This window comes from Antrostomus carolinensis, unplaced genomic scaffold (assembly GCF_000700745.2).
Source record: "Antrostomus carolinensis isolate BGI_N321 unplaced genomic scaffold, ASM70074v2 scaffold3631, whole genome shotgun sequence".
Classification (NCBI taxonomy): domain Eukaryota; kingdom Metazoa; phylum Chordata; class Aves; order Caprimulgiformes; family Caprimulgidae; genus Antrostomus; species Antrostomus carolinensis.
Window position 1 is genome coordinate 42,078 of NW_010294641.1, and position 27,619 is coordinate 69,696.

The window sequence follows — 27,619 nt, forward strand, 5'->3', positions numbered from 1 at the left end:
GTCCATTTATCAGAGATTTGGAGGACAGTAAGAGAAGACATCCTAAAATGAGCGATCAACTGAAATAAAAACTAGAATGGATTCTTCCAGCTTTCTTTGGTATCCACTTTATTTTATAGTTTATTTATGTTTATTTTTAGTTGTATGCCTTGTTCATGTTTCTGTGTTTCCTCCTGTTAGCCTTTCTCTTAAGGGAAATGACTCATTAGATCACCAAACCATATAACTTCTCTGCATGCTCATTAAACAAGACTGAAGTATTATTAAGTAAAATGTAGATCCTTTATTGATATAGTCTCATATTCATCAATGGTACAAAAATTTCAAAGTCATAGAATATGACAGAGTATTAGCAAAATTTACTTGTTTTGCAAAATCCAAGTTGAAGCCATGAATGAAGGACGAGTATTTGCATCTCACTTGTAATACTATGACAAGCAAGATACTTGTGTAAAGCATGCAAAACAGGGGCAATAATGGGGAAAAACAATTCATGTAATTCTATGCTTATTCCAAACACTATTTTACTTGAGTAATATCATGCACTCTTCAGTATGCTGTGATAAGGTATATTCTCAAAGTGTAGGTTTGGGGGCTGAGTGCTCTGCAGAGAGAATGCTCACTTTACAGCTGCTCTTGACTCACTATGTGATGCTGCCACAAATCTCTAAGAAGAAAGAAGACTAGGGTATTAATTCATAACTTTTAAATCTTAATCCACAATAGTTCTTGCTATTTTTCACACCATTTTATATAGTACTGAGTCTTAGTCCTGAGAGTATTTCTTGAAGAGCATAGAACAATAGTTCTTAATCCATACTAAAGGAACAATTGCTAATTTTAGTCCAGAGTCTGTTTGTTAGCTGCATGTAACTTTTACTAAGATTTCCTTTGTTCCAGTGAGATTTTTTTTTTTTTTTTTTTGAAGCTTAACCATATAGTTTGGCTGTGTTATCCTATTAGACAATGCTGTGTTCAGTTTTTTCTTTGTCTCTGGTAGAAGCATTTTCATCGTCCTTTCCTGTTAGGACACGGCTGTACTGAAGCAGTGTGTTGCGCCGCCTTGTTTCTCTTTCAGTCTCACATTGAGTTTTGATCTTGAATAAGAAATAAATCATGAAGCCCACGCCTAATAAAATTATGAGGACCAGAGTAATTAGTATCCACATATTCATGTGACCATGTACTTTGTCCTTTTTGGCATCTGTAAAGAAGTACAAAGCAAATAGATGTGAGCGTGCTGTAGTCATAAACAAATATGAAGAAAACTGAAAACTATTGGTTTAATTTCCTCCTTAATTACCAGGTTGTTAATCAGCAACCCACATTTATGAAGGAAATGGAAAACGACCTCAATATCTCCTGGCCTTCTTCCATTGTTCTCTTGGGGCAAGGATAGGAAGGTGGTTAAAGAAGCTATGATAATTAAGGTGTAGATATTATTGTATGGGGGTTTTTTAGGATAAAAGTTTTATTAAAAGTCTGTCTTTGTGTCAGTCCTCCTCAGAGGTCTTAGCATCCAAAAGAAGGAGCATAGAGTGGGTACTCAGTTTACCAAATCCTAGTTATGCTAGGGTGCCCCGAGTGTCTCGTATGTACTGCTAAATTATGCCGGGAATGAATTAAATGGCAACTAAGTAAATTAAGCTCATATAAATAAATATATAAAAGATAAATAAATAATAAATATAAATTCATAAAAAAACCCCAAGTATTTCTTTTTGCATCTCTTTGAAACTATTGGGAAAGAAAGATAAATCCTACCTTCCACGTTTGCAGCTGCTTTAAGAATAGCTGCCAAAGATAAAGACAAATGTTTAGTCAAAATCTAAAAAGATCACATTTTCGTACTGACAGTTTCATGTCAGCAAAAGGTCTGGTAACCTGTGCATTAAGATTATCTCATCACTACTCCTGGAAACACATTTTCTAAATTAACAGAGATGAAAAGGTGTGATAGATTTTTAACCTGATATTCACTGTAATAAAACTATAGTGTTTTGTATATTAAAGTCTTGCTTCTTTTTTAATAATCAAAGAATCTATAAGCAGAAATGTTTTCTGACTGTTTTAGATGGACTCTCTCTTCTCCCCTGGTTAATAAATCTTACCCCTTTCACTGAGTCTATATGCCTGCAGGGACTGGGAAAAACTTGCTCAAACGCTGAGGCTATTTGACAGTTTTCCTGTACTGTATACAGTTCCTTTGAGACCCAGCAGATTTTGATTTACCATAATTCGTTTGCGTCTGTAATTGCATTTATAAGCTCAAGATTTCTTATGCAGTTTTTCCCAGCTGTGCAAAGAGGGCACCATCTGCAAGGTTTTTCTCAGCACGCCGGGTGCAAGCTGGATGATGGGCAGTGCAAGAGGAGCTATTCCCTATGGACAGCAGGAGCTGCAGGGAGAGCTGGGGTGAACATTCCAGCCTAGGAAGCACCAGGAGCTGGACTGCTGCAGCAGAAGCGCAGCAACACATTAAGCTCCAGTGTGTTTGCAAGCACAAAGGAAATGCAAGTGTTAAATTGCTGCTTGGAAGGATGCACAGCTCACTGGAATGTAAGATTGGCTTGTGCTGAAATCCCATTCTGATGGAGAACCTGGTGTCAGGGAATATTCTCTGTACTTTGGCATTGCCTGTAGTGGCCACTCGCAGTCAAAGCCAACAAATGAAGTACATGTTGACAGTGAGTTTCTGCTTTCTGATGTGTCTGGTAACAAAGAATTAACTTTCTGTAGTGTCTATTGCTCTGACTACCCATGAAAATTTAGGAGCTGCCCTAAAAGGAGAATTTTCCTTTTCAGAAAATACTCTGACACTGCTATGAATGTGTATGGCTGCTTTTCCCACCAGCTGTAACTTTGCTTTGAGAGGGGAAAGGGCAGATCCTCAGAAACAGCCTAAACCTTGGGGTTGCAAAACAGGACAGGAAATCATACTTTTTTGCGGAATTAACAGTTAAACTCAAAAATACCACATGACTATTTGGCTCACAATATTCTGATATTTCTACTTCCTGACTAAAGCAGATGGTGCTCAGTTACACAGAAACACAACATTAAAAAAAAGAAAAAGAAAAGCTAACTAAAACACTTCTACTATTTTCAAAGGTCACTATACATGCTCTGGATCATGCTTCCGTTCTGTTATTTTTTAAACAGAATTGCTTCATCCATCTCTTACTGGAACAGCATGTGCCAGTACAGCAGGAGGAAGAAAAGCAAATTATTGATGCAATTCTTGTTCCACAGAAATTGAATAGGAATGTTAGCAGGAAAATATGTGTTTAAGTTGGAGGGGAGCAAAATGAAAAAGGAGTTAAAAAAATTTCCAGAAAATATTGATTATCTTTAGTTATTAATTGAATATTCATCACAGAATGCAAGAAAATCTGAAGTTATGAAGCAATAAAACATGAACAGAGCATACAAAAAAAAAGGATAACTATATGTTCACATTATTTTTGTCTGAATGCTAAGACAGGTGATAAGGAAGACTGTATAAGACAGCCTTTTATGCTGGTCTTTTGTAATGACCATATGGTACTATTACTACTGAAATAAAACCATAAACATCAAGAGCAAATATTAAAGAAGTCACTTACTCTTTGGTTTCTTACAAATAAAGCCCTTTTGGGAAGAGCAAGGAAGGATACTCCAGTAGCCAGTGAACGCAGACAACTCCACGCAGTAATCAAGCTGGTCCTCCGAGGGCTGTCCTTCACCCCAGTTGACAAAGTCTAAGGGACTGTTGTCTTGCCAAAGCAGCTGCCCTAATGTTTCAAATCTTAGTATCAATACTAATAGTTTTATATCAAAGATCTTTACTAATACTAGTGAATATAAATATTAATATTATTACTTTACTCAGCCTAATAAAGCAATAGTACTTTCTTCAAAAATTCCATCTGTGGTTATTTTCTAATGCATTTTTTATTTTTAAAAACAATTGCTTTTCCAAATTATGATTTGCAGATTTGCCAATCCTAACTTAGTTTTAATTTACATATCCCCATATATTTGTCTAGGCTCCTAAAGTTTCAAACTGAAAAAAAGTAAAAATAGGCTTTGAGTTTTTTAAGTCTAAATTATTATTTCAGCAGCAATCACTGGAAATCAAGCCACCTTTACTGTAACACTTACACGTATGCTTAGTTAAAATTAAAACATTTCTTTTTTGCATTAACTCCAAAACAAAAATTTTGAAGTAACTATGAGTTAAAATGAATCTAAATAAAAAAAAAATCCTTTCTGACTGATCATGGATCGACACTAGTGTTGTTTTCTTCCAAGTGCATGTTTTCCACTGCACTATTTTTCTGGTAGCTAGCAGCCCAATTTTTTTCCATACAGAGATACAGCTCGATGCTGTGGACTCCAGTTGGACACCTGAAACTCCCAGGCAGGTGTTCCCCAGATGTGAGAAGACAAGAACCAGGACCATTTGAATTTAGAAATGAGGCTGCATGATTGCCTTAGGTATGGACAGCCGACATTACATGTTACATCTCGCTTTCTTAAAGAATAGTACCTTAAAGAATAGTACTTAAAGAATAGTACCTTCTGTGTTGCATCACTCAAGAGATAGTCCTATCACCTCTCCACATCTTTGCTACTGAATCAGATATAGAGAAAATATTTGAATTAAGGCAGTCCAACGTGGTGGCATCCCTTTGGTGGACCCATGCAACACCAAAGACCCATAACTGAAGCCAGGCAAATTTATTTTCTACAGCCTTTCACATTTATTGGATAAAACCATAAAATTTCAATAATTTTTAGATTATATGCTATCAATCTATCTTTTTTGATTTTAACTAGCTTCTATTGTACATCAATTAGTTCCTTAAAAATAGCAATGTATCTTAGTTATATTTCTGTCCATTTAATGAGATCTATTTATGATTATTTATAGAAGTTAAAATAGAAGTTACCATTTACGTTTCTGTATATTCCTATCCAGAAGGCACTTGTCTTGCTTGTGTATAAGTCTGCATGCTCTACTAAAAAGTTTGATTCAGCCAGATCTTCTACAGAAGTCAACATACCACCTATAAGAAAAGCAACAGAAGATGATTGGAGGTATCCCCTGCCGTAGAAATCAGTGGTAGTTACAGCCTTTGATAAAGGATAAAATTAATAAGAAAACCTCTCCTGCTCTTAGGGAGTAAGCAAGGATTTAAATGGAGACCAGAAAGTAGCGTTCAGCTGTAGGGGAATAGCACAGACTGTGAGTGATGTCAGAAATGAAAGACATGAAAGTACAGTGAAGATGATGATTTTTAAACACTAGGCAAAGTGCACATAATTTTCAAGTGATTGGATAATATTTTTTATAGGTATTATGGTTGATTATTTATTCTTCATGGTTTGTCAGGATATTATGTTGCATGTAATATTGCACAGCAAATAAAGTTGCGATTCAAACTGAAGTATTAATTTTTCTGGCAGTGGTAGTGGAGGAAGAGGGCTAAGAGGATCTAAAAAGATACGAAACAGAAGGACCCATTTCTTTTGGGCAGTGTAGCGCTTCCCTTTCTCTTTCATGGCCTCCTGAAGCATGGATGAGGTGGCATAGGTGGAAGAGGGCCAAGGAGCAGCTCATGATCTTGGCCAGGACCACATGCCTCCGAGCTGGGGGAGAGAAGCTCTGTGAGCTGCCAGGAAGGACTTTCAGGCAGAACACGCAACCCTTTTCAATTCGCACACCCCATGTTAAAAATAAGTGATGATTATTATGATATTTACTTCTGCTCTTCTGTAAGGAGGGATATGGAAAAGAAGGGGTAAGACCAGAAAGAAGTTAGCCCATCTTAAATAGATAAATTTTGTGACTGAAGAAATATAATAAGAAACAAGCAGAGCTAGAAAAAAAACAAGGAAAATTGATGACCTTAATTTCACCATAACTGAAAAGCAAACAGCATCAATGGTGAAAAATAAATGAGACGGGGGGGGTTTTTTGTTTTTTTGTTGGTTTTTTTTTTTCATGTGTAGATTTTGAAGCATTAGTTTTCAAGACATTTTAAAGGTTTTTTTTTTTTTTTAATTAAGATTTAAATCCTATCTTTAGGCAAAAAAACAGTTACCTGATTGAACGCACCGAGTCACAGACTGAGCCCAGTTCATTTCATTGGCATTGAAGTTATAGCAGTGGCTTCGGAAAGGAATCCAAGATAGGTGATCTGATTCAGGACATTTTCCAATATCCTGTGGGGGATCAGAAGGAAGTACATCTAGAAGAAATGAGATATTATGGATGCTTTCATTCAGTAGGGATTGCAGTACTTCAGATATGAAATCAATTTTTTTTAAAAAAAAAGAAAAACAAACAACCCACCCCCTTAAAAAAAAAAAAAAACAAACAACCCCCCCCCCCCCCCCTTTTTTTAAAGGTACTTAAAATATTCTTTGGCACACAGTGCTAGGATGATCAGTGACTATTTCAAGAGAGATAATGAGGAGCAGAACCTCCCAGTCACATCTGAATGATTCAGTGTGAGCCTGTGCTCTTCTGTGTTACCAGCTAAATAAAACTTGTACTGTCTCAAGAATATTTGAGTGTTCAGAGGGTTTTGATAGTAGTTTATTTTTTTATAATCAACAAATCTGTATAAATAAAAGATGTAGTAAAAAGCAGAAAAAGAAAAGACAGAAAACTCCCAAACCCTCAAGAAGTTCAAATAACAATTTGATTTTAAACAAAATATCATCTAAATCCTAGTTTACTATGGAAATTTCCCATTTAATATTTTCCTCAAGATAATAATCCTTACATAAAATTTTTGAACAGCTTTAACTCTGACAAAATAATCTGAAGCTCATTGAATATCTATGTTGTAACCCCTTATTTTTCCTGTAAGCAATAACATTATGGAATGAAACAGTAACACTATCACTTAGTACATGCATTTTTTTACAAAAAGTTGCAAATGAATAGATAGAAAGATCAGAGCATAGCCTGGAAAATAAATTAAAGAAAAACTACACAAAAAAACAGATCAAAGGAAACTCAGAACTTCCATTAACTCTGGGTCACAAGAGCTAATAGTGATCGCTCTAATACAAATGAGAAAGCAAAAACCTTCAGTCCCATCCTAAGGTTTGTCTGCAGCTTTTAATTTGTGGTATTCCTCAGTGACACCCATAGAATCAGTATGAAGTTTGAACTTTTGTTTGGGCCAATAACAGACTCTGGTTTTTTTCCCAGATGCAACTCTTTCCTTTTCCCAGTGTTTAGGATCTAGTAACAGTGAAGCTGTAACCAGTGTATAAACGATCTTTATGTTGAAGAAACAAAATTTATTTTATACTCGGTGTACTTTGTTGATTAAAATCCTCCCCACAAAATTCCTGTCAGCAAAAATGTTTCACATTCTAGACGCAAAGCAAAATGTTTAGTACTCCCACAATCTCTATGTTCTGTCTGCCTGAGACGTAGGAAAACTCCTACTGCAATTATCACCCCAGTGCAGGAAAATGACAGTATCTTGACTGCTGAATGACAACTCCATCAAAATAAAACATTGTTCATGCAAAAGAAAAGAATTGACATTATATATTCAGGCTCACCATTCCTTAATATATACTTATAAATTTGTATTTCCATCAAAGCAGATTGAGCAAGGTTTCTGCCATAAAATCAAAAGTCACCACCATAGCTTACCCTCAGATTTTTTGCAGACAGGAAAATGTTTTTCATTACAAGGTGCTGTTTTCCAGGTCCCACTGAGATCTAGATACACACAGGCTATTTGCTGTTTTGGTTCTCCATAGTACCACTTAGAAAAAATTATTTTCCTTTTATCGGTCCATCTGTAATAGCCATAACTCTGAAATTGAAACAGACATTTGACATTTTTTCTACATTCTCATCTGTTGTTTCAGGTAAGTGGATTTACACAAATGCACATTTTCACAGTGATATATAGACCTCAGTTTGTATATCTGTGCTAATAGTGTTAAAATATTAATTGAACCAGGACTCAGCAACATAAAAGTAAGACACAGCAGTATGCCTCCCATGCTGAAACAGCCCATTAAGGTGTTTTGAGGGCTAAATGGTGCTTCCTGGGTGCTGCTAGTGCTCATTCCCTTATCAGGCAACATTGAGAGGTGGAATCACCATCCCAGAAGAGTCAGGTCACCATGCGGAGCAAAGTGACCACAGGAACATGAAACCTGTGGAAAGTGCAAGTGGAAGTGGGTCTCAGAGTTGGCTGTCAAATAAGGACTCTAAGCTCCAGTACAATTCTGAGAAGAAACATTCAGGAGTAAAGTGCAGCTATCACTATGAAAACTCTGAGAAAATTATTAGTTTGTTAGGAGCAAAAGATGAATACAGAGGAGCAGGAATTCTTGAGTCTTTCTTTAGTTTTCTACTCCTCGCCCTTTTTTTTAAAAAAAAAAAAAAAAATTCTGAGGAAGAATCAGAAGAATTACAAGGAAAAGATAACAGTATATTGCTGACATGAAGAACTGAGGAGAGTTAGAATGTGATCCCACTCCAAAGTCTAGAGGTGTCAGAAGCCCAGGTAAGCAAGCCCCATCAGGGCAAGATGCTGCCTTGGGAACAGGGGGAATGACAAAACCTTACTTTGCAACAGCAGGGCTGGCTCATTTGTAAGGATGAGGAGAACATGGCTTGATCATAATGGAATTTTAACTGCTTTCTAAACCATGTTTCCATGACTGTAAAAACAACCAACTCTGATATTAAGTGAACTTAAACACCATTATTTTGTTTTGGATAGATAGGGACTTGTACAAGTGGAAGGATTTGTGTCATGAAATCATAGAATCATAGAATGGTCTGGGTTGGAAGGGACCTTAAAGATCATCTAGTTCCAAACCTCCTACCATGAACAGGGACACCTTCCACTAGAACAGGTTGTTCAAAGAGCAAAGGGTCAAAGCCTGTCCTTGAACACTGCCAGGGAGTGGACATCCAGGTTGGTAACTACCAATCACTTATATATTCTAAGACCAAACATTTTGTCTGGTAGGGAGAGGCACTGTTAAAATCATGGAAACACATACTGTTCGACAACAAGCTAATTGTCTCAGATGATGTAGCCTTCTAGGAGGCTTTATCAGAATGCTGCTGCATCATACAATCAGAAGCACTATTTTTGCACAACATTTATTTGAAGTTCTCTCTAGGGATACTGAATGTCAGACATGTTTTGCTATGTTATGTATCAGTGTGGAATCTCAATTAGTAAAAACAATCACCAGTTAAGAAAATTATTACTGATGAAAGACCTCTTTTTATTATCAAGGTAGTTTAGTCAGCTCAAGGAACAATGCCATCAAAATGTGATAGTTAAGTGCATTGAGCAACTGCATAGTCACTACAGAAGTCAAAGCTCATTTTGGCACTCGGTGACAGAGCTAATAAGACCAGTGCTCATTTGAGTGTTCCCTTACACAGTGGTCAACCTGAATCTCTGTATTCACTTCTGGTACAATATAGCTTTTACTGCTTTTAATCTTTGTCACAGAAGGCACAACAAGGAGGATGTTCAGAGGCATACAATATGTTTTGTGAAGGCTTCTGAACCAAAAAGTAATGAAAAGCTACAGCTGCCAGTGATTACAAGGCACTAGCCTTAATGTCCCTGTTGGTCCTTTTGAATAGAATTCACCTCTCCTATAAATTGCCATCTGAAAGCTGACCAGGTAGTTTGACCTAAGTGTCTAAGATTGCCATAGAGTTAATAAAGAGGCCTGCACTGTCAGAGGTTCCCATCCTTCTCCATTGTCTAAAATAGAGTTTAATGATTTAAGATGAATGAAGTAAAATGAAGTGAGTGCTGTCCACCAGTCCTAGGTTCCTAAATCTGTTCATGCTACAATTCTCCCTGCTGATAGTAATCCAATCGTAGCATTTAACCACATCACTTATCGATTTATTAATCTTACCACATTGCTGTTGAGCCCAATCCATAAGGGCTCTCCATATTGCGCTGCCTGCAGCAACAGGAATATATTAGTGTAATAATCAAAAATGCTGGCAAGCTCTGAAGATTTCTCCTTGCAAGCTTTTCTGGCTTCTTCCCAATTAATTTTAGAAGGAATGATCAAATAGCTGCTGTTACCATAATGGATGAAATCAGAATCTGGAGCAGTTGTGGAATGAAACAGTTCAGGCTCTGTAGCAAAGAGGGAGAAATTTGAGAGGAAAGGGAGAAAACAGTGAAAATTACTAGCTACCTGAATAGCAGTATTACTTTTGAGTAACAGATGAATGAAACATGGCAGCACAAGCAGCAACTAAAAGCATTTATTATTTAAAATACAGGAGATATATTATAATGGTAACTCGGAATTATTTGTAACTATAGTGTAAATAGTGTACTTAGAGATTAGGGAGAAGCAGGGGACAAGCTCTCTGTATCTATAGACATACACCACCAGGTGAAATGATGTGAATACTGTTCACACAGTGATCCTCCTCCCAGAGCTCTCTAGGTTCCCCTCCCGCAGCACAGGTGAAATTCCTCCCTAGAACAGGCATGGTGCAGGATCCCCACACCACTTCAGTCTCAAAAAGAGGTGAATTTGATTCTAAGAAAAGTTTGTGGCTCTGCTACTGCTTCTTTCCCACATAGGATGAAATGAAAAAGGAAACTGTAGTTGTACCTTAAATGGTGTATGTGGACGTAGAAGACAAAGACCTAGAGCTACTGATGCAGACAGAAAAAAGGACAAAAACTACCTTTGTGTTCAGTCAGTGTTAAGAATGCCCTGGCAATTGTTTTTGCTAGAGATGCCCTCGTGCAGATTTCTGCCCTAGCATGGGACAGAGCAGTGAAGCATCTGGCCCAGCTGTGGCTTCTTCCTTGCTGCTCAGCAGTTTTGCTTGCTGCTCAGCAGTTCCCTGTTTCGATTCCTGTAAACTCTGCAGGAGTCTGTGCAAATGTGTCTCCCACCGGATGTGTCTCCCACCCTGATGATACACAAAGAAAACTAGAACTTTTGCCCTTCTGATTATTGCTTGTCTTGGGCTATAAAAACATTGCTTAGAGACTGACGAGCAAAATAAGCAGTTTAACTGACCTTAATTAACCCCCCAGTGGGGTGTGTGTGAGGGTTTTTTTAGTGGGGGTAGGTTAGGTCTGGGAGTGAGAATGGCAAAAGGTGCTTTTTAGCGCATTGCCTAGCTAGCTAAGATACCTACGGTGGAGGTCACTGACGGATTTGTCTTTATGCTTTGTATTTGTATTTGCAAAATAACCTGCTCTGTATACCTTTACCTGTGCTAGCTGGGTAAAGCACAGATGGCTAAACTTTTCTGTCAGTGGTGAAAGAAGGCATTTTGAAGTCTTCTTTGAAGTCTTCTAAACTGTTTTGGGCATTTGCCTCAGGATGAGGCAGGTGAATTCTGCTTTCAAATTGTCCACCATGTTCTGGCAAGTGATTTAAGCATAAATGTCTGCAGAGTAGGTGAAGTCTGTGTTGGTGGGTGTGCTGGTAGAGGAGAGGCCGTAAAGCCAAAACTTTTATAAGCCTTATCCCAGAGCAGGCTTTGTGTCTGCAATTCCTGAGCTGGGAAAGTAGCCCTGCTTCCCTCACCCCGGCTGCTACAGGCACAGCCGGGCAGTTACAACTGAGGACTCGCACAGCTGGATTGTCCGGTAAATGTCTTTCAATAAAGAAGGTGAAAAGTAAAACTTACTGCTGTCCATCTGGCAAATATAGCTTTTGTTATGCTGGCAGTCAGTGTTTTCCCAGTACCCTGCTTCATCTACAGATTTTTTTGTCATTGCAATACAGTCAGTCTAGAGAAAAATTAAAAAAAGAAAATTAGAGCAGATGAAGTGCAAAATGTCTGGCAAAATAATAGAAATAGGTTTGAGGAGACAATAGCTTTCTTTTCTAATTTTCATTTATTGTTTCTTGGAAAAGAAACTTATTGTATTATATATTTTAAACAAATATTCTTTCTTGGCAGGTTACTTCAAGTATTGTCAGTTCATTAAAATTTCTTGGAGTGCACCAAACCTATTTTTACAATGTAGTTTATGGTAATGTGTACTGAATTTGTTGAACTTTCATTTGGATCATGCTGTACAAGGAGAAACAATAAAACAAAGTAAAAATCCCAGCTAGTAATACTGAATATTTTCAGTAAAATCTAATAATTCTGATAATTCAAATTAATTCTAGTGGTAATTACAATACAGCACTCCTTTTCTGCAGTTCTAGACTTCTGCAAAAAAATGACAGTAAGTATAGACTCTAAACAGGCCTATTAGTCTCTGGGTACAGCTTTTAAAACTTGCTCTCTGAAATACTATTGTGTTGCCTTCTCTTTTAAGCCAGTGAAATAGAGGATCCTAGCTGAGAGAGGTCAGGCTGGTTATGCTAATCTTGAGCATGTTGTCTAGGTTATGAATTTTCTGATTTTTGTTTGTTTGTTTGTTTACCTGTATTGTAATATACTTCCAGTCAACTACTATGTATTCATCTCTAAATGGGAATCGCTTTGCCCACTTTGAATAATCAAAAAGGCTTCCATCTGTCCAAAGGTATGTACCCTCACTGTTAATATCATTCAGTCCAATCCATGTTTCATTGGCAATATCCTTTAGGTGGAAGGTGAAGAAGACTATTAGAAAAAAGAAAAAGATCAGAGAAAGATAGCTGAGGAATTGCCTTTCTTCAAATCCAGTGTAAACCAAGTTCCAAATAAGACAACCAATCAACTTTTAAAAATACTGCAAATATCAGGTTCAGTATTGTTAGACTAGGAGTTAATGGTGGAAGAGAAAAAATACAATGGGTAATTTAACAGAAGCCGTTTGATTTCATTAAAAAAAAAACAAAAAACAAAAAAAAAAACAAAAACGAAAAATAAAAGGTTTTTTAGATAAAAATTATAGAGACTTTTTGGAAATATAATAGAAATTAGGGGTAGAAGGAACTTCAAAAGAATTAATCTGTCTTCCCCAAGGTAGCATCAATTGCACAGATGTCATTTATGTTTGTTTACTTTCTGACTTGAGTAGCTGTGTCCATTTCATTACTATGAACTATTCTATTTATCCCACCTTCCAAAGCCATGGGGAACAGATTATTCTGTTCCCTCCACATTATGCTTTTGCCAAGACATGGGCAGTGTCGGAATATCTCACTCTAGTCTTCTCCCTGGATCAAGCAGTACCAGGTCTTTCTCCACAGGTTATGCTATTTGTGTCTGGAGGCTAGTTCAGCCTTGTCATTAGGTGGTGAAATGTGCTGCCTTTATACTTAGCAAAGGTTCAGATGTCATACCTTGAACTTGTTCATTGTGTATAGAGGCCAAATTTCCCCCTAATTCTATACAAGCACTTCTTGCAGAGTGCCAAGTCAGTCTCTCTTCTTCTCTGGATCCAAATATTTTATAACACTGCAGGGAGAGTAAAGGATTAGACAAACTTTCAAGTGTCAAAGAGTATTAAAACCTTTGGTTTTGATTAATTCAGTTCTAGTTCCTAGATGTAAAAAGCAGCAGATTGGGGATCTGCTGAAATGTGAATACTTTTGGCCAGCAAGAAGGAGACCCAGCTAATCACAGCGACGTGTGTGCAGTACTTACAAACATGTGGGCTGTCCAATGTTAGTGCTGGGCAATAGCGGGCAACTTCCAAAAGCTTCTGAGAAGTTAAGTAGGTATCCAAGGTGCATGGGTAGAGATTCTGGGTCACATTACTGAAAAGTAGAATTTTTGAGGGACTGATACTATTTTCTGGTTGGGAACATAATTTGGGGCAGGCATCTCTTAGGTCAAGTTCTTTCAATTATATACCACAGACTCTGTGCTAAAAGCTGAACTTGTGTGAGCACTTAGCATGAGCAGAATAGCATCAGGAAGTGCTCTTTTGTACTGTGTATCAGTATCCCATGGGAATTTTTTCCTTAATACCAGTGTAAAAAATTATTTTTGTGGTTATGTATGTTCTGAGGGACAGAAGACATGGTTTCTAACTGACATATGGTGCTTCTCCCTTTTTATGTCCTTCAAATGCATAAAATGTTCATTTGTTGTTTTGGGTTTTTTTAAGTCCCTATGACCAGATGTAGTTTTGCTTAACTTAGCAAAAAAACAATGCTTGCTTATTTTCTAAATTTCATTTGACATTTATTGCTGTTTGTGTTCCTCAGTTTAAGATGAATTGCTGTGATAGTCAATTACCTATAAAAGGTGTGACCTTTCATTTTTTCATTTCAGTGTTACTCAGAAAAAGGGGCTTACACTTACAGATAAGGATGATGGAACTGTATTTCTGTGCAGTAAGTATGTCTAAAATAAACAGAAAATTCTAGAAACTGAAAAAATATCTATGGCCAAAGGCACGTTGGCATTTCCAAAAATTATAACTTAAAACATTCAAATTCACCTTTTTTGAGATTTAGATACAAACATGAATATTGCCTACTTTGTTAATCAGAATACCACTTAATAAACTGGTGTATAAAGTGAGAGAATTTATATAGTGAGACAAAAGGGATAGTTGTTTTCTCTAACCTATAGCACGTTTGCTAAATATGGCTGAGATTTCTTACTGCACCTTATTGTTAAACAAAAGCCAAGTTTCAGGACATCCTCCCAGAGGTGGAAGTACAGTAGGAGCAAATCCTGAGTAATTTGAATTGTGCCTTTCACAGATGAAGCCATTTTTCACAGCACAGCTTATATCTTTCCAAAAGCCTGTAAATAAATGGAATGCAGAGAATCACTGTCTGGAACTCATACCACCATTACAGCAGTCAGCCACAGACACTACGCATAAAGTGCAAATGAAACCTTCCAGAAGCTGGTGAAATAGTTGCTATGTGCACCATTTGCCCTAATACACTCCTCCTTCCTCTGCGGTACATTCATCTCCTAATAATGACAATGTGGTTTTAAACCTCAGCATACTTGTTATGAGAAACTGACAGTATTGTTCAGCTGTCTATTTATGGGGTAGCTTCAAATTTAAATATGTAGCTAACATTTTAGCTTTTGATGCTAAATTTTCAACCAAATATTTCTTGTTGCTGATTTACTCACCAAAATCTTTTGACATTATCACACAGTTTTCATCATTATTCGCAAAGTTGGGTTCATTTGGAGCCCAGGCAACATAGTTCACTGGGGTCTTATCCAGCCAGCTGAAAGAAACAAGGGGACAGTGGCTGCCAGACATCTCCAACAGTCTTTTAGTTATAAGGTCTGTTTAGCTAAAGGGCTAAGCAAGTTATTAACAGTGACCAGAGGGCAAAGGCTCTACACATACTGGAGAGGACATATCCACAGCATTACTGCTGCTTCTCATCTCTTTAGCACTATGACATTCAAGTCCCACCAGTGTCCCATTTTGCCAGAGGTTGGATAAACAACATTGTACTCAAAGGGAAGGCTTCTTGTGGTCTAGACAAGACTGAAACCCCAAGGTCTCACTAGTGCATAGACTTCCCTTTCCTACAAAGAAAGGTGTCCTCCTGGAAACCCTCTACAAACAGATTTCTAAACCAGGTTCCCTACCAGCAATTTCAGAAAGCTGTTGGGTGAGATGTTGCTCACACTTCTTGCTTCCATCTCACATAACTTGAACCACTGGGATTAGTCTGATTAAACACTTGCATCCACATTTTATCAAAACTTCCTAGGCTTTCTCTGTAGCCATTGGTGATCTGGTCAGAGTTAATCTCATCCTAAAGCTGATGTCTAAAGCGGATTGGGTGAATCATAGAATCATAGAATCATCTTATGGTTAGGATTGGAAGGGACCTTAAAGATCATCTAGTTCCAACCCCCGTGCCATCAGCAGGGACATCTTCCACTAGAACAGGTCGCTCAAAGCCTCACCCAGCCTGGCCTTAAACACTTCCAGGGAGGGGGCATCCACAACTTCCTTGGGCAACCTGTTCCAGTGTCTCACCACCCTCACAGTGAAAAACTTCTTCCTAATATCTAATCTAAACCTGCCCTCTTTCAGCTTAAACCCATTTCCCCTTGTTTTTTCATTAACTGCCCTTATGAAAAGTCCTTCCCCAGCTTTCTTGTAGGCCCCTTCAGGTACTGGAAGGCTGTTATAAGATCTCCCCAGAGCCTTCTCTTCTCCAGGCTGAACAGCCCCATTAGCTGCTTCTCCTCACTACCTATGAAGGGTTGCTTGGGTGTTTAACTCAGTTCTTTCGGTGTAAGACTAAGTGAAATGAATCATAGCCATGAACTTCATTGGTTTTGCTACCCAGATTTGAGAGGAAAACACATTACTCTGGTTCATTACAGGAGAACTTAACAATTCTGATCTAAGACTTCACCTGGAAACTCTCCAGAGGTCAGTTACAGAACAGTTATTAACTTGTAAAATGAAAGCACACCCAAATGTTCCTATAGAGTGAGCTGAAATTACCATAATTTGTTGTCCATTAACAGTTTTCCTTTACTCACCTGAATTGCCGATCAAAGCTGACAACCAAGCCAATGAAATATGATTCCGTATTTTTGTAAACCTAAACCAAAAGTGATTAGCAATTAAACACTGATCAGTTCCTCAATGTTAAGTAAAAATCTGGAAGCCCATTAGCCATGCTTGTGATTTTTTTTCTTTTTTTTTTTTTTTTTCCTCCCCAGGATTTGAGCCTCCAGCAAAAACCTTGTAGGTTCAGACCCAGGTTTCAAGCAGGAAACAGGGATATGGGGAACAGCCTGGAATGAGGAACCCACTGGACAGGAAAGCAATAATCACTGTGCTAATCACTACATATATTAGAAGAGATAAGCAATCTGGGCCTGGACTATCCTTTGCTACACCTTCATCTTTAGCATTTGCATGCCTTTTTCCTCTGCCTACTAAAAGCAATAGTAATTTCTTTACAGGTCCTGAACAAATATATTGTTATATAAATAAGTAATGTAGGACAATAGTTCAGGACTCTACCCTAGCTAAATAGGTAGACTGTTCTCTTTATTTTATCAGCTGCTCTGCTTCAGAATTCAATTATACTTAATAGACTCAGTCCTTACATATTGCCATAGAAATTGTCTTTTGCTTTCATTCTCAATGACAACAAGATCTGCAAAGTTCTTCTGACAAATTCTCCGTGCTTCCTCCATATGGACATGTTCTTTGCTGAAGTAGTACTGCTTATTTTCATATATAAGCCATCCATCGCTAGACACTTGATATTCTGAAAGACAAAGCACTTATATCCGGTCTGTACAAACACTGAAAATTTCACAGCAAATTTTTGTTTGAAAGAGGAAAAAATCCTACCAAGTTTGTATTGTGGTTCAGGTTTTAACAGTGTACCTGTAAAATAAAAGATCATCATGAGTGACATTCCAAATACAAAAAAAAAAAAAAAAAAAAAAAAAAAATTAAAAAAATTCCAGAGATACTTGCCTTGTATAGTTGCAAATGCTTTGTATAATAGAGGGGGAAAAAAAATGAAACTATGATTTATCTAATGCATTTTCAAGATTTTAGAGCACATATCACTGGATTAAATTTAAAAATATGTATAATTTAGAAATATTTATCTACTGAAAAATACATATCTTTAAAGCATACATACATATCTCCAAAAACACTGTATTAAACCATCCAGGATGTGCAGTAAAGACTTTGTAGATGTAACTTAGATCAGTTTTAAAATTTATTTAGTATTTTTCCTTGGCATGTTTTGTTTTGGTTTTTTTTTAACATTAATGGGACTAGAGTCAAACAACACAATCCAGGCAATATACCCAGTTCTCAGACTTACATACATAATAGTAAACTATTCAGAAGTACTGAAATTTAAAGGCTGGTATTTTGTTAGTTCCACACATCATTTCCAGTGTCTGGAGTCATTTCCCCTATCCTGATGTCTTGGCTTTCACTAGGAAATTCTGTTTTTAAGAGAGTCCTGGAGAGAGCCAAGAAATATCTAGAGAGACAGTAGATACCGAACCCCAGTTTCTGATTACAGGATGGACCAGGAGAAAGCAATTAACCCACTGCTATTCCCAGAGCCAGCTACAGCCCCTCAAAGGTAGTTCTGCTTTCATTTGGATGCCTGTTACTTTGTTCTTCACAAGGACTACTGATTCTGTTATTAGTTTTCTCCATTTATTCTGTCATGTGATGGAGAGGAACACATTATTAAAGAAATTACATTAACAGTTTAGATGAGAGATAAGCAAACAAATGAAAAAGCAATTTAAATTTTTCTGTTGGGAACTTTCAGATATTTTCTTCTTAAGCAGTTTACCCAGAATAGAACTAAAATTATTCAAATATCTTCATAATGAATTTGCATACTTCACTTAATTTTGATTTTTTTTTTCAGTCTAACATAAATATAATGTTCCTTGCATTTCAAAAAAAATGAAGTATCTTAAGTACACTAAGTGAATCAACAGCTGAGCATCTCTCCTCTCACAGTGAACACAATCTAATCTAGATTCTCAATAACCTTTTTTTTTTTTTTTTTTTTACTTCAGGAAGGTCATCAAGAATCAAGCTAAGCACACCAGAAAGGGTTACACAGGTGTACTGCTTCAAGCTGGTATACAGAAGTCAGTGTTTTGATAGTGCATTTATATGACTAGTGTATTCACAAGGTAACAGTGATTCTTCCTTTTCAGTTAAGCAATTTTTCAATGGTAGTATGGTGCCTTACTCGCTGTTTAAGAGTAACAGTTTGTTGGCAGAGTCATCAAATATTAAATATACTCAGTGCTTTTTATATAACTGTTTCTCCCTTCCCCACCCTATTGTGCCTCCTACTAGTTTCCTGTGTGCATCCAACTTTCTTTTCGTTTCAAGAAGCTTTTAAGAAGCTCCTGCTCTGTGGAGATCCATACAAGTACTCAGTTTACAATCAGAAAGCAGGGATGTAAATGTAGGACCAAATAAGCAAAACAAGTTCTTTCATTATTGGTTGTCACTTGGGGTCCTCAGCCCCCAAAGCCCCATTTTTGCACTAGCAGGCACCCCAACGTGCATCTATCAGGTCCATTGCTGGCCCTGGCACCAGGGGCAGGAGCCGGCATTAGAGCTTTGCTTCCCAGGCAAAGCTGCTGGATGCAGGAGTCCTTCTAGGCCACACCAGCCTCTACTTTTCATCTCTTTTTCAGAATTGACAGTTTCTATAGCAACTAATCTCTCTCTTTGGTTCCCATTACTCATTTCACAGTGGGAAACAAAGCTTTCTCCGACTTACACAGGGAACTCCAGTGTCCTGCATCTTTGGCTGTACTGGGTAAGCCTGAAGTAGATAGAGATACGGGGAGGAGATAAAAGGAGAGGGGATAAGTACCTTTGCCTTGCAAATTTACTCAGCCCATGGCAGAAAGAGATAAAGCCAGAGATAAAGTAATAGGGGCATCTTTAACTTCCTGCATCTGAGTACAATTGAAATATCTCGATTCATTCCTCTTGCTTTATGTGTTGCCTTCATTGCAACTGGATTTAAAATTAGCAGTTCCCCGTTTCTTTCTTCTTTTCAATCTACAATTTGTTTTTGAGCTTGGGTTTATCACTCCAATTAAATGGGGAATTAATCATACCTTTTTTTGTTTCACAAATCCAATTAAGTAAATGTTCACAATGCAAGTCGTTCCAACGCATTTGAGGTGATCTGTTAAACATAACACAATGTTCAAGTTTTTCATGGTTGTTGGGTTCACCTTCATCCCAGTTCTCATAAATTACCTGTGTTGGAAATACATCTCAATTACCGTGTGATTTGAGCTGAGATTGCCATTGTAACACTATTTCAGAGTCTCATCATCTCAAGTACTTAGTTTATGGGATCCGTAGGAGTTCAGGTAGGTCTGAGAGGGCTGTGAAAGTCACGCTGATCAGCTCACTTTCCCCATCACTCCCCAGAGATGGTATAAAGATTACAGGCTACAGAAAAGCATGTATCTGATAGAGGAAAAACTGAGGGGCAGAGGGAGTCGTGTTTATCTCGCTTTGTGAAAGATGGCAACTTGACTTCTCTGTACTGACAAACAGCGGTGCCCAGTCTGGGATGCTGTGAAGGTCTAAGAGCACAGACTGTGGGAGACAGGATATAACACAGTACCAGGGATGAAAAAAAGGCAATCTTGTACTTCCATTAGTGTGTTAAGACAGTGCAACCACTGAGCACTGCAGCCACTCAGCTGATGGTGAAAGGGCTGCCATGCACCTGCTGAAGGTTTAAAGAGGTTGGAAAAAAGGCATAAAAAATGGAAATCTCTGTATTTCAAATGACAGAAATTCAAATAATATCCAGTAAATAAGTACTCACAGGGGAACCATCAATCCAGGTGAATCCTTCATCAGGATTCAAGAGAAACAAGCCGATCCAGAAAGCCTGATTGTGCAGTCCTTTATCCCTAAAATAAATCAAACGATATTGATACATGACTTTAGAAAGAGGGGCCATGATATAAATGCTGGGAAGCATGGAAACGTGCTGCTTTCTATCACATCTGAATTGGGAGCTACTCCTTCACTGTTGGTCCATAGCCAGGCTTACTCCCTGTACGCTTTTTCAAGGGATTTGAGAGTGCTCTGTGTTGGGACAAGACTCATCACATTTGAATATAAGTTAAAGGGCAAGTAATGTCGCACAGAGCTAGCTCAGGCTCCCATCCTGATGGCTGCAACACAGCTCTTGGCTGTAGCAGGAATTCCTGGAAAGAGGTTTTAGCAAAAGTAAACCATAAATAGAGAGCTATAATATGATTTAACTAATGAATAATAGTGAAAATTGTTTTTCAACTGCTTTATTTTGTTTCTTGGCACTTCCTGTGTAGTTTCTTTAATAGTACATGTTATTGTCATACCTATGGATCAGATAAAATAGTCCTATTTCATCCACTATATAACATGAAGATTTCCCTCCACAAAGATTTAATAGTCTAAAGCAGCAAGACTTAATAGACAACTAAAACCACATTCAGCTTCTCACAATATTGAAAAACAGTAAAATGAAGAAGGGTGAGATTATGAAACATTTTCTATATGGCAGTTTTAAATTTATTTGAGAAATTTAAACTAGATTCCCCACTACATGAAACAGTTTCGGTTGAATAGCTGTATACTATATGTCATTGAGCTGTCTTGATATTAGAGAATATAATTAAAATATAGTGGTCTTATTTTGGAGGAAAATAAAGGCATAATTTCTACATTGCAGGCAAGACATGGCATCTACAGTGCTTGCATAAATTAATTAAAATTAATTCCTGTTTTATTTGAGAAGTCTTTAGTTTACAGTCAGAGTATTTCCACACTAAGTCCGTGCATTTTGGTTTACATTACACATTAACTCAAGGGGTTTTTTGAATGTTTTAATTAAAATATGAATTACAGCCAGTTAAAAAAGGCACTGTTAGAGATGAACATTTTATTGTCTTCCTTTTGGGGAGTTGATCAGATCTGGAGAATAGCCTTGATGAAAACCTGTGATGAAAATTTCAAAATTATCACATCCATTTTGAAATATTAAAGGTTTTTTTTTTAAAGTAATGCTTCAGAATTATATTTCCAAATGAAAATTTTAAATTTTAATTTAAATTTTATTGGGGTCTTTTTCACTCTTTTATTTTATTCACACTTGCCCAGCTCCAAATATATTTTAAGGAATTCTTATTTAATGTGACATGAACATGAAAAAGAATCGTTGTGCAAGTACTCACGATGCTAATTGCCATATTAAAATTTGTTCTTCTTTTGTATTGATTGTGATCAGATTTCCTCCTATTTCTCTACAGAATTCTTCAGCCTCAAACCAAGACTTCTTTTGGTTTCCTTCTCTCACAAAAAACTATTGAAAAAGAAAAGTAAAAATAAATTACTGAATGTTCAAAGTTTGACATAGAATAATATATAATTGTCTATGTAATTAAATCAGTATCACTTTAGCAGTCCTTTCCTCTTCAATGAAATTACATTACATCTGTCAAGGCCTGTAATATTAAACATTAGCAATGTAAAGTGTGTGCATTTTTTGCTTAGCATCTTATATTTTAAAATGAGGCAGGAGTAGCACGAAACTCTGAGAAGAACAAAAGGTATCACAAAGTACAGACAAGAAAAAAGTAATTTATAACTTAATTGGAATTTTGACCACTCAAAGAAAGATGGAATAGCTCAGTCAGTATTTTGCAGTAGAAACCAGGAGATTTTTGAGAAATGGAAGGTGGAGGGAAAATCAACAGGTTGGAATAAAAAAGACTGCAAAACAGCTTTCTCTGTGCTGACCCTGGCCAAGGAGGCGTGTTTTGGATGGTGGTGCAAGCATATAAGTAACACCACTTTCTACCATGAAGTACGCACACTCTTGAAGTAAGGAGCTGGATGCTCGACATTTTGGGGAAAGGATAATCAACAATTTGGTAACTGTCAGAACCTATAATGTTAGAAACAATAATTGAGTGTGACATAGAAATTGAGATCCTTATAAATAGAGGGCTAAAGTAATCTCAGACCTTCCAACAGGCAGAGAGTCTCAAGAGAGAAAGTGAGAGGATACTTCTGTAAAGACCTGGAAGAGCAATGTTACATATTTATTTTTCCTTGATCTATTTTGCTTTTTCTTTACTTTTTTATCTCTTCAAAAAGGGGACTTTTTAAGGCATTTTTAACTAAATCAAGAGAATGCACAAAACCTTTACTTGCTTAAGTAAATCCTGGACCTAAAAGTATCACTAAAAGTAACAAATGCTGTGTGAGAAAAGGTTGGTAGAGGGCCAGGTTTCCGTAAATTTTCTCTTAGAAACATTGTCTTACCCAAGTGACACTACCAGCTCTTGACATGCAATACTATGTTTTTCTAGATTCCCAAATTCCAGGAAGTAAATAAATTATGTGAGGTTCTCAGCTGGCATTTAAATAAAATAAAGCATATTTCTAGCATTCTATTTTCACGATTTCAGGTTTTTCGTTGTTGACTTTCATTATATTTAATGGATTTGTTTCGTATATTTTTACACTCAAATATCATGGAGAAGATCACTCTCAAAATATAACCCAGCACTTGGGTCCCTGAGTACTGTGATGACCAGGGCACCGACACATGGGCCTTCCCATATTCAGACTCACAAGGAAGGTAAACACACACTTACTTTGAAGCAGGAATCTGCCTGGGAGGCTCCATCCCATCCTTCAGCACAAGTGGCCATGGGGACCTGTACTGGAGGAGCAGGAGGTGGCACACCTGCTGCCTGCTGTTTGCAAAGAAAACTTGCTGTCTTCTCACAGCTGACAACATCCCATAAGCCAGCTGCAATTCCAGTTCCCATGGCAACACAGCCTTGCTCTTTTCCTTTGTGATATGCAAAACAAATGTGTAAAACGAAAATCTTAATTACTCTCTAACAAATGAGAACTTTGCTTTTATTCATAGAAAATTATGAAAAAGAGGATGCAGATTAGGTACATTAAAAACCATCCTCGATATAAAATTATTTTTAATATCTCCTGCCATAGGATGTTTGATAGGCCAATGAGTCTTCCAAACACACCTTTGCCAAAAACAGAGATTTGCAACTTTTAAATACAAATTGTCTTTATCATAGAATTATAGAATCATTTAGGTTGGAGAGGCCCTTTAAGATTGTTGAGTCCAACCACAAACCTAACACTGCCACGTCCCACTAAACCATGTCCCTAAGCACCACATCTACACATCTTTTAAATAACTCCAGGGATGGTGACTCCATCACTTCCCTGGGTAGCCTGTTTTGATGCTTGACAAACATTTTGGTGAAGAAATTTTTCCAAATGTCCAATCTAAATCTCCCTAGGTTCAACTTGAGGCCATTTCCTCTTGTCCTATCACTTGTTACTTGGGAGAAGAGACTGACACCCACCTCACTACAACCTCCTTTCAGGTAGTTGTAGAGAGCAATAAGGTCTCCCCTCAGCCTCCTTTTTTCCAGGTTAAACAACCCCAGCTCCCATATCTGTTCCACATAAGACTTGCACTCTAGACCCCGACCAGCTTAATTGCCCTTCTTCGGACCTGCTCCAGCACCTTAATGTCTTTAACGTAGTGAGGGTCCCAAAACTCAATGCAGTACTCGAGGTGCAGACTCACCAGTGCCAAGTGCAGAGGGACAATCACTTCCCTACTCCTGCTGGCCACACTGATTCTGATACAGGCCAGGATGTTATTGGCCTTCTTGGCCACCTGGGCACACTGCTGGCTCATGTTCAGCCGGCTGTCAACCAACACCCCCAGGTCCTTTTCTGCCAGGCAGCTTTCCAGCCTTTCTTCCCCAAGACTCTAGCGTTGCATGGGCTTGTTTTGAGCCAAGTGCAAGACCCAGCACTTGGTCTTGTTGAACCTCATACAATTGGCTTTGGCCCATCAATCCATACTGTCCAGATTCCTCTGCAGAACCTTCCTACCTTCTGGCAGATCAACACTCCCACCCAGCTTGGTATCATCTGCAACTTACTGAGGGTACACACAATTCCCTCCATCTAGATCATTGATAAAGATATTAGACAAAGCTGGCCCCAGTACCAAACCCTGGAGAACACCACTTGTACCTTATCAACATTCTCCTCATAATAAATCCCACACTGAAACCAAAACACAGTGCTTTCTAGCTACTAAGAAGAAAATTAACTCTATCCAAACAAAAACCAGGACAACTGGCAACTACTTTGGCATTCTCAATATCCAGATAATTCATTTTCAAGAAGGCTGATACTGAGTATAACCAGTTTGTTTTGTGAAGACAAGAGGTCCCATACTAATCTCTTTTGTTAAAATGTGAAGCAGCTGGACTTTTGCTGCTCATTTCTCACTTACGCACCTTGTGGATCAAAAAACTCTGTCCAAAATAATTTTTCTCAGTCTGATGAGTTGTTATTTACTGGTGTTAAAAAACTGAAAAAGTTCAAACATGGACCTTGTTAACAGCATTGCCTTCAGTCTAGCCCATTAAAAATCTGTTTCTGTATGTTTGCAGGAGAATGACTTACACAACACCTGACACTCAGCTGTGACTGTGTTTGTTATACTGGTGCCAAACAGAAGGTCTGATGGTGTTGGTCACCTACAGCTACAAGCACAAAATAAAGTGCCTACTGTAATTTCTAACACCAGGGAATGAAAAGCAGAAACCTGCATGAATACCTGCTGCACTCCAATCACAAGGGTTGAGCGCGCACAGAGCTTACCTGGCATCACTGTGTTCCAGTGTGTGAAGAGAGGAGTTTCACCACTGGTCCACCTGAAACTCCCTCGTTCTTCTGTGTCAGACAGACCAATCCAGAAAGATTTTTCAGACCTTAGCCCCGTCAGACTAGTCAGAAAGGCTTGCTCATTTCTGAAGTGGAAAACAGTATTTATTCAGAATGTATTACCTTGCAATATTAATCTAAGTGGTACAAACAGAGGTATCACTGTCATGCTAGCATGACCCCATGACACTTCCTCAGTGAAGTTCAGGCAAAACCTGAGCAAGCTTTTAAGTGTGGTCAAAAGAATTTGGTGAGGGACAACTTTCTCCTTTCAGCTGAAGGCATCTTCTCTCCTTTCCACTGAGTTCTGTGAAATGTTGCAAATCACTGCTCACTTGGGCTTCTAGTTGTAGTTTATTATTTTCCTTGAGGTGCCTGAAACAGACCACCAAGTTGGGACTAAACTGTCAGCTTTTCTATCCATCACCTCTGAAGGCAGTCCTGTTCTTCAGAGGCCATGAAACCTGCAAAGCCTGACTGAGATGTGAGTAGGTTGGAGATGATACATTCTGGCTGTGGTGAGGCAGGTCCTGGGAAAGATTTCCCAAATTTTTTCAGAATTTGGCTTAGAAGGTAGTTCAGGAAAATATTTTTTGTTGAAGCTTTCCTATCATTATGAGATAACACTCATCAGTAAATAGATGAAAATTATAGTAACTACTTTCCAACAGAAAAAAACTCAAGAATAACATAAAAGCTGCTTTAATTAGTAATTAGAAGTTATGAGAAAACTGTTTAAGGCAAGAATCCCCAAAATTTGAAAACTGTTTTAATATATTAACTAGAAAGCCCTAAAACATTGAGGTGTTTTGTTTTTTGTTGTTTTGGTTTTCTTTTCCTGCATGGATCATTTTATTTGGCTTACTACTACAAATTTTTTGAAAACTGCTGATAAAACACTTTGAAGATTTCAAAAATTGAACAAGTTTTGCAAGTTTCTCCATCAGAAGCACTGATTTTTAAATATTAAAACAGGGTATTTTCCTACCTGCTTTCCACCGTAGCTAGATAAGCTTTGCTCTGTTCACATGTCTTATTTGCTTCTGAGAATGTCAAAAGTGCAGAGCCCACCAAATAACAGTGAAAACCATATCTTTTCCAACCCTGTGACAAACATAATGTCCTTAATGGGAAGCTGAAAGATACTTCTATACAGAAAATAACTCTGTTCTTTTGTCTATAAATATTCAATGTTAAATTTGTTGCAACTAAGCTTTAAAAACAAGGTGAGACTGGGACAATCCATTAATAAACAAAGCTGTTTTATTGTTGCTGTTTGCTACTGCAGAAGGCCTCTTTTATTTAAAAGATGGTATTAAGAGCTTAGTTGTAATCTCTTTTATGTATACAGGATTTTTCAAAGCAAATTGTGACTGTGCTATTTGCTGTTGCTGTCCAGGGCTCTGTAAATCTGGGATTATGCAAACTGCACTGTAAAGAGCCTGTGATTCACTCAAGGGGAAGCTGCAGCTCCAGCTTTTCAGAGCTGCAGGATCTGACATAATGAAATACAAAAATATTGCAATATGGAAATGAACTCATATACAAGCACAGCTCCCCAAACTGCCCCTGCCATCCCTAAGTGGAATGGGTGAGGAGATTTTCTGAGCCAAGAAGAATCCAGACCGTGCTTTTTTGTGGGGAGGGTAGAAAGAAGGAATATCAGTAAAACATCTCTTCTTCTTCCTGCTCTAAGATAGATCTATGTTTACCAATATAGATATAACAATTTTCTGAAAATGTCAATTCTGGAAAAAATACTTGTTTAGAAAAAAAAACCAAACCCAAAACAACATGCTATCACTCAAAGGCTAACTAACTAGTCCATTGGTAGGAACATGATACAGAGAAGCTGATCCTTTTCTGTTTTGAAATTAGTTTCTTTCTATTATCTTTACTATAGAGTAAGGACTTTATAAAGTCTTTAAATAGACAGCAGATCTGAGGGAAGAGACAAAGTTCCTTTTGGTAATTTTGCATATATTGTTAGGCTAAGAGCACAGAGAATAGTGGTGAAATTACGATTTAAAAGATGTACGTAATTTTGTCACAGTGTGGCTCATCTGGGAGTGGAGGAAAAGGCAGTGTTCATGTCAATGAATCTTGGCTTTCTTGAGTACTTCAGAGAAAAATGAAAAATGCACCTATAAGTAAAATGTTAGTAGAAAAACACTACGTTTCTTCAAGACTAGATTTTCTAGAAGATACAAAGACTTTAAAAGAAGCAAGAACTAATAAATTAATTCCTCTTTACTTTTCCCAAAATAACTAATTAATGAAAGAGTATTTACTTTCTGGCAGCCTGGGTCCTCGATTTTCTCTTTTTCAGAGTATCGTGATGAAGGCTTTTTTTTACAGATGTAACCAAGTTGCTTATCACAAACATCATTTGCCCAGTAGCCATC

At 37.6% G+C, this 27,619-nt stretch overlaps 1 protein-coding gene across 1 annotated transcript; it reads right to left on the minus strand.

The window, feature by feature from the left end:
* Positions 1 to 959: 959 nt before the first annotated feature.
* On the minus strand, positions 960 to 27,619 carry LOC104532460 (macrophage mannose receptor 1; the record flags this gene model as incomplete). Its single annotated transcript, XM_010177682.1, has 22 exons — positions 960 to 1,204; positions 1,765 to 1,794; positions 3,606 to 3,773; positions 4,935 to 5,051; positions 6,090 to 6,236; positions 7,667 to 7,832; positions 9,925 to 10,154; positions 11,681 to 11,783; positions 12,432 to 12,613; positions 13,279 to 13,393; positions 14,556 to 14,695; positions 15,041 to 15,141; positions 16,427 to 16,488; positions 17,003 to 17,166; positions 17,253 to 17,288; positions 19,532 to 19,676; positions 20,260 to 20,347; positions 21,656 to 21,783; positions 23,084 to 23,283; positions 25,152 to 25,300; positions 26,203 to 26,318; positions 27,506 to 27,619. Coding segments are annotated over 22 exons (2,946 nt in total), but the record flags the coding sequence as incomplete, so codon positions are not given.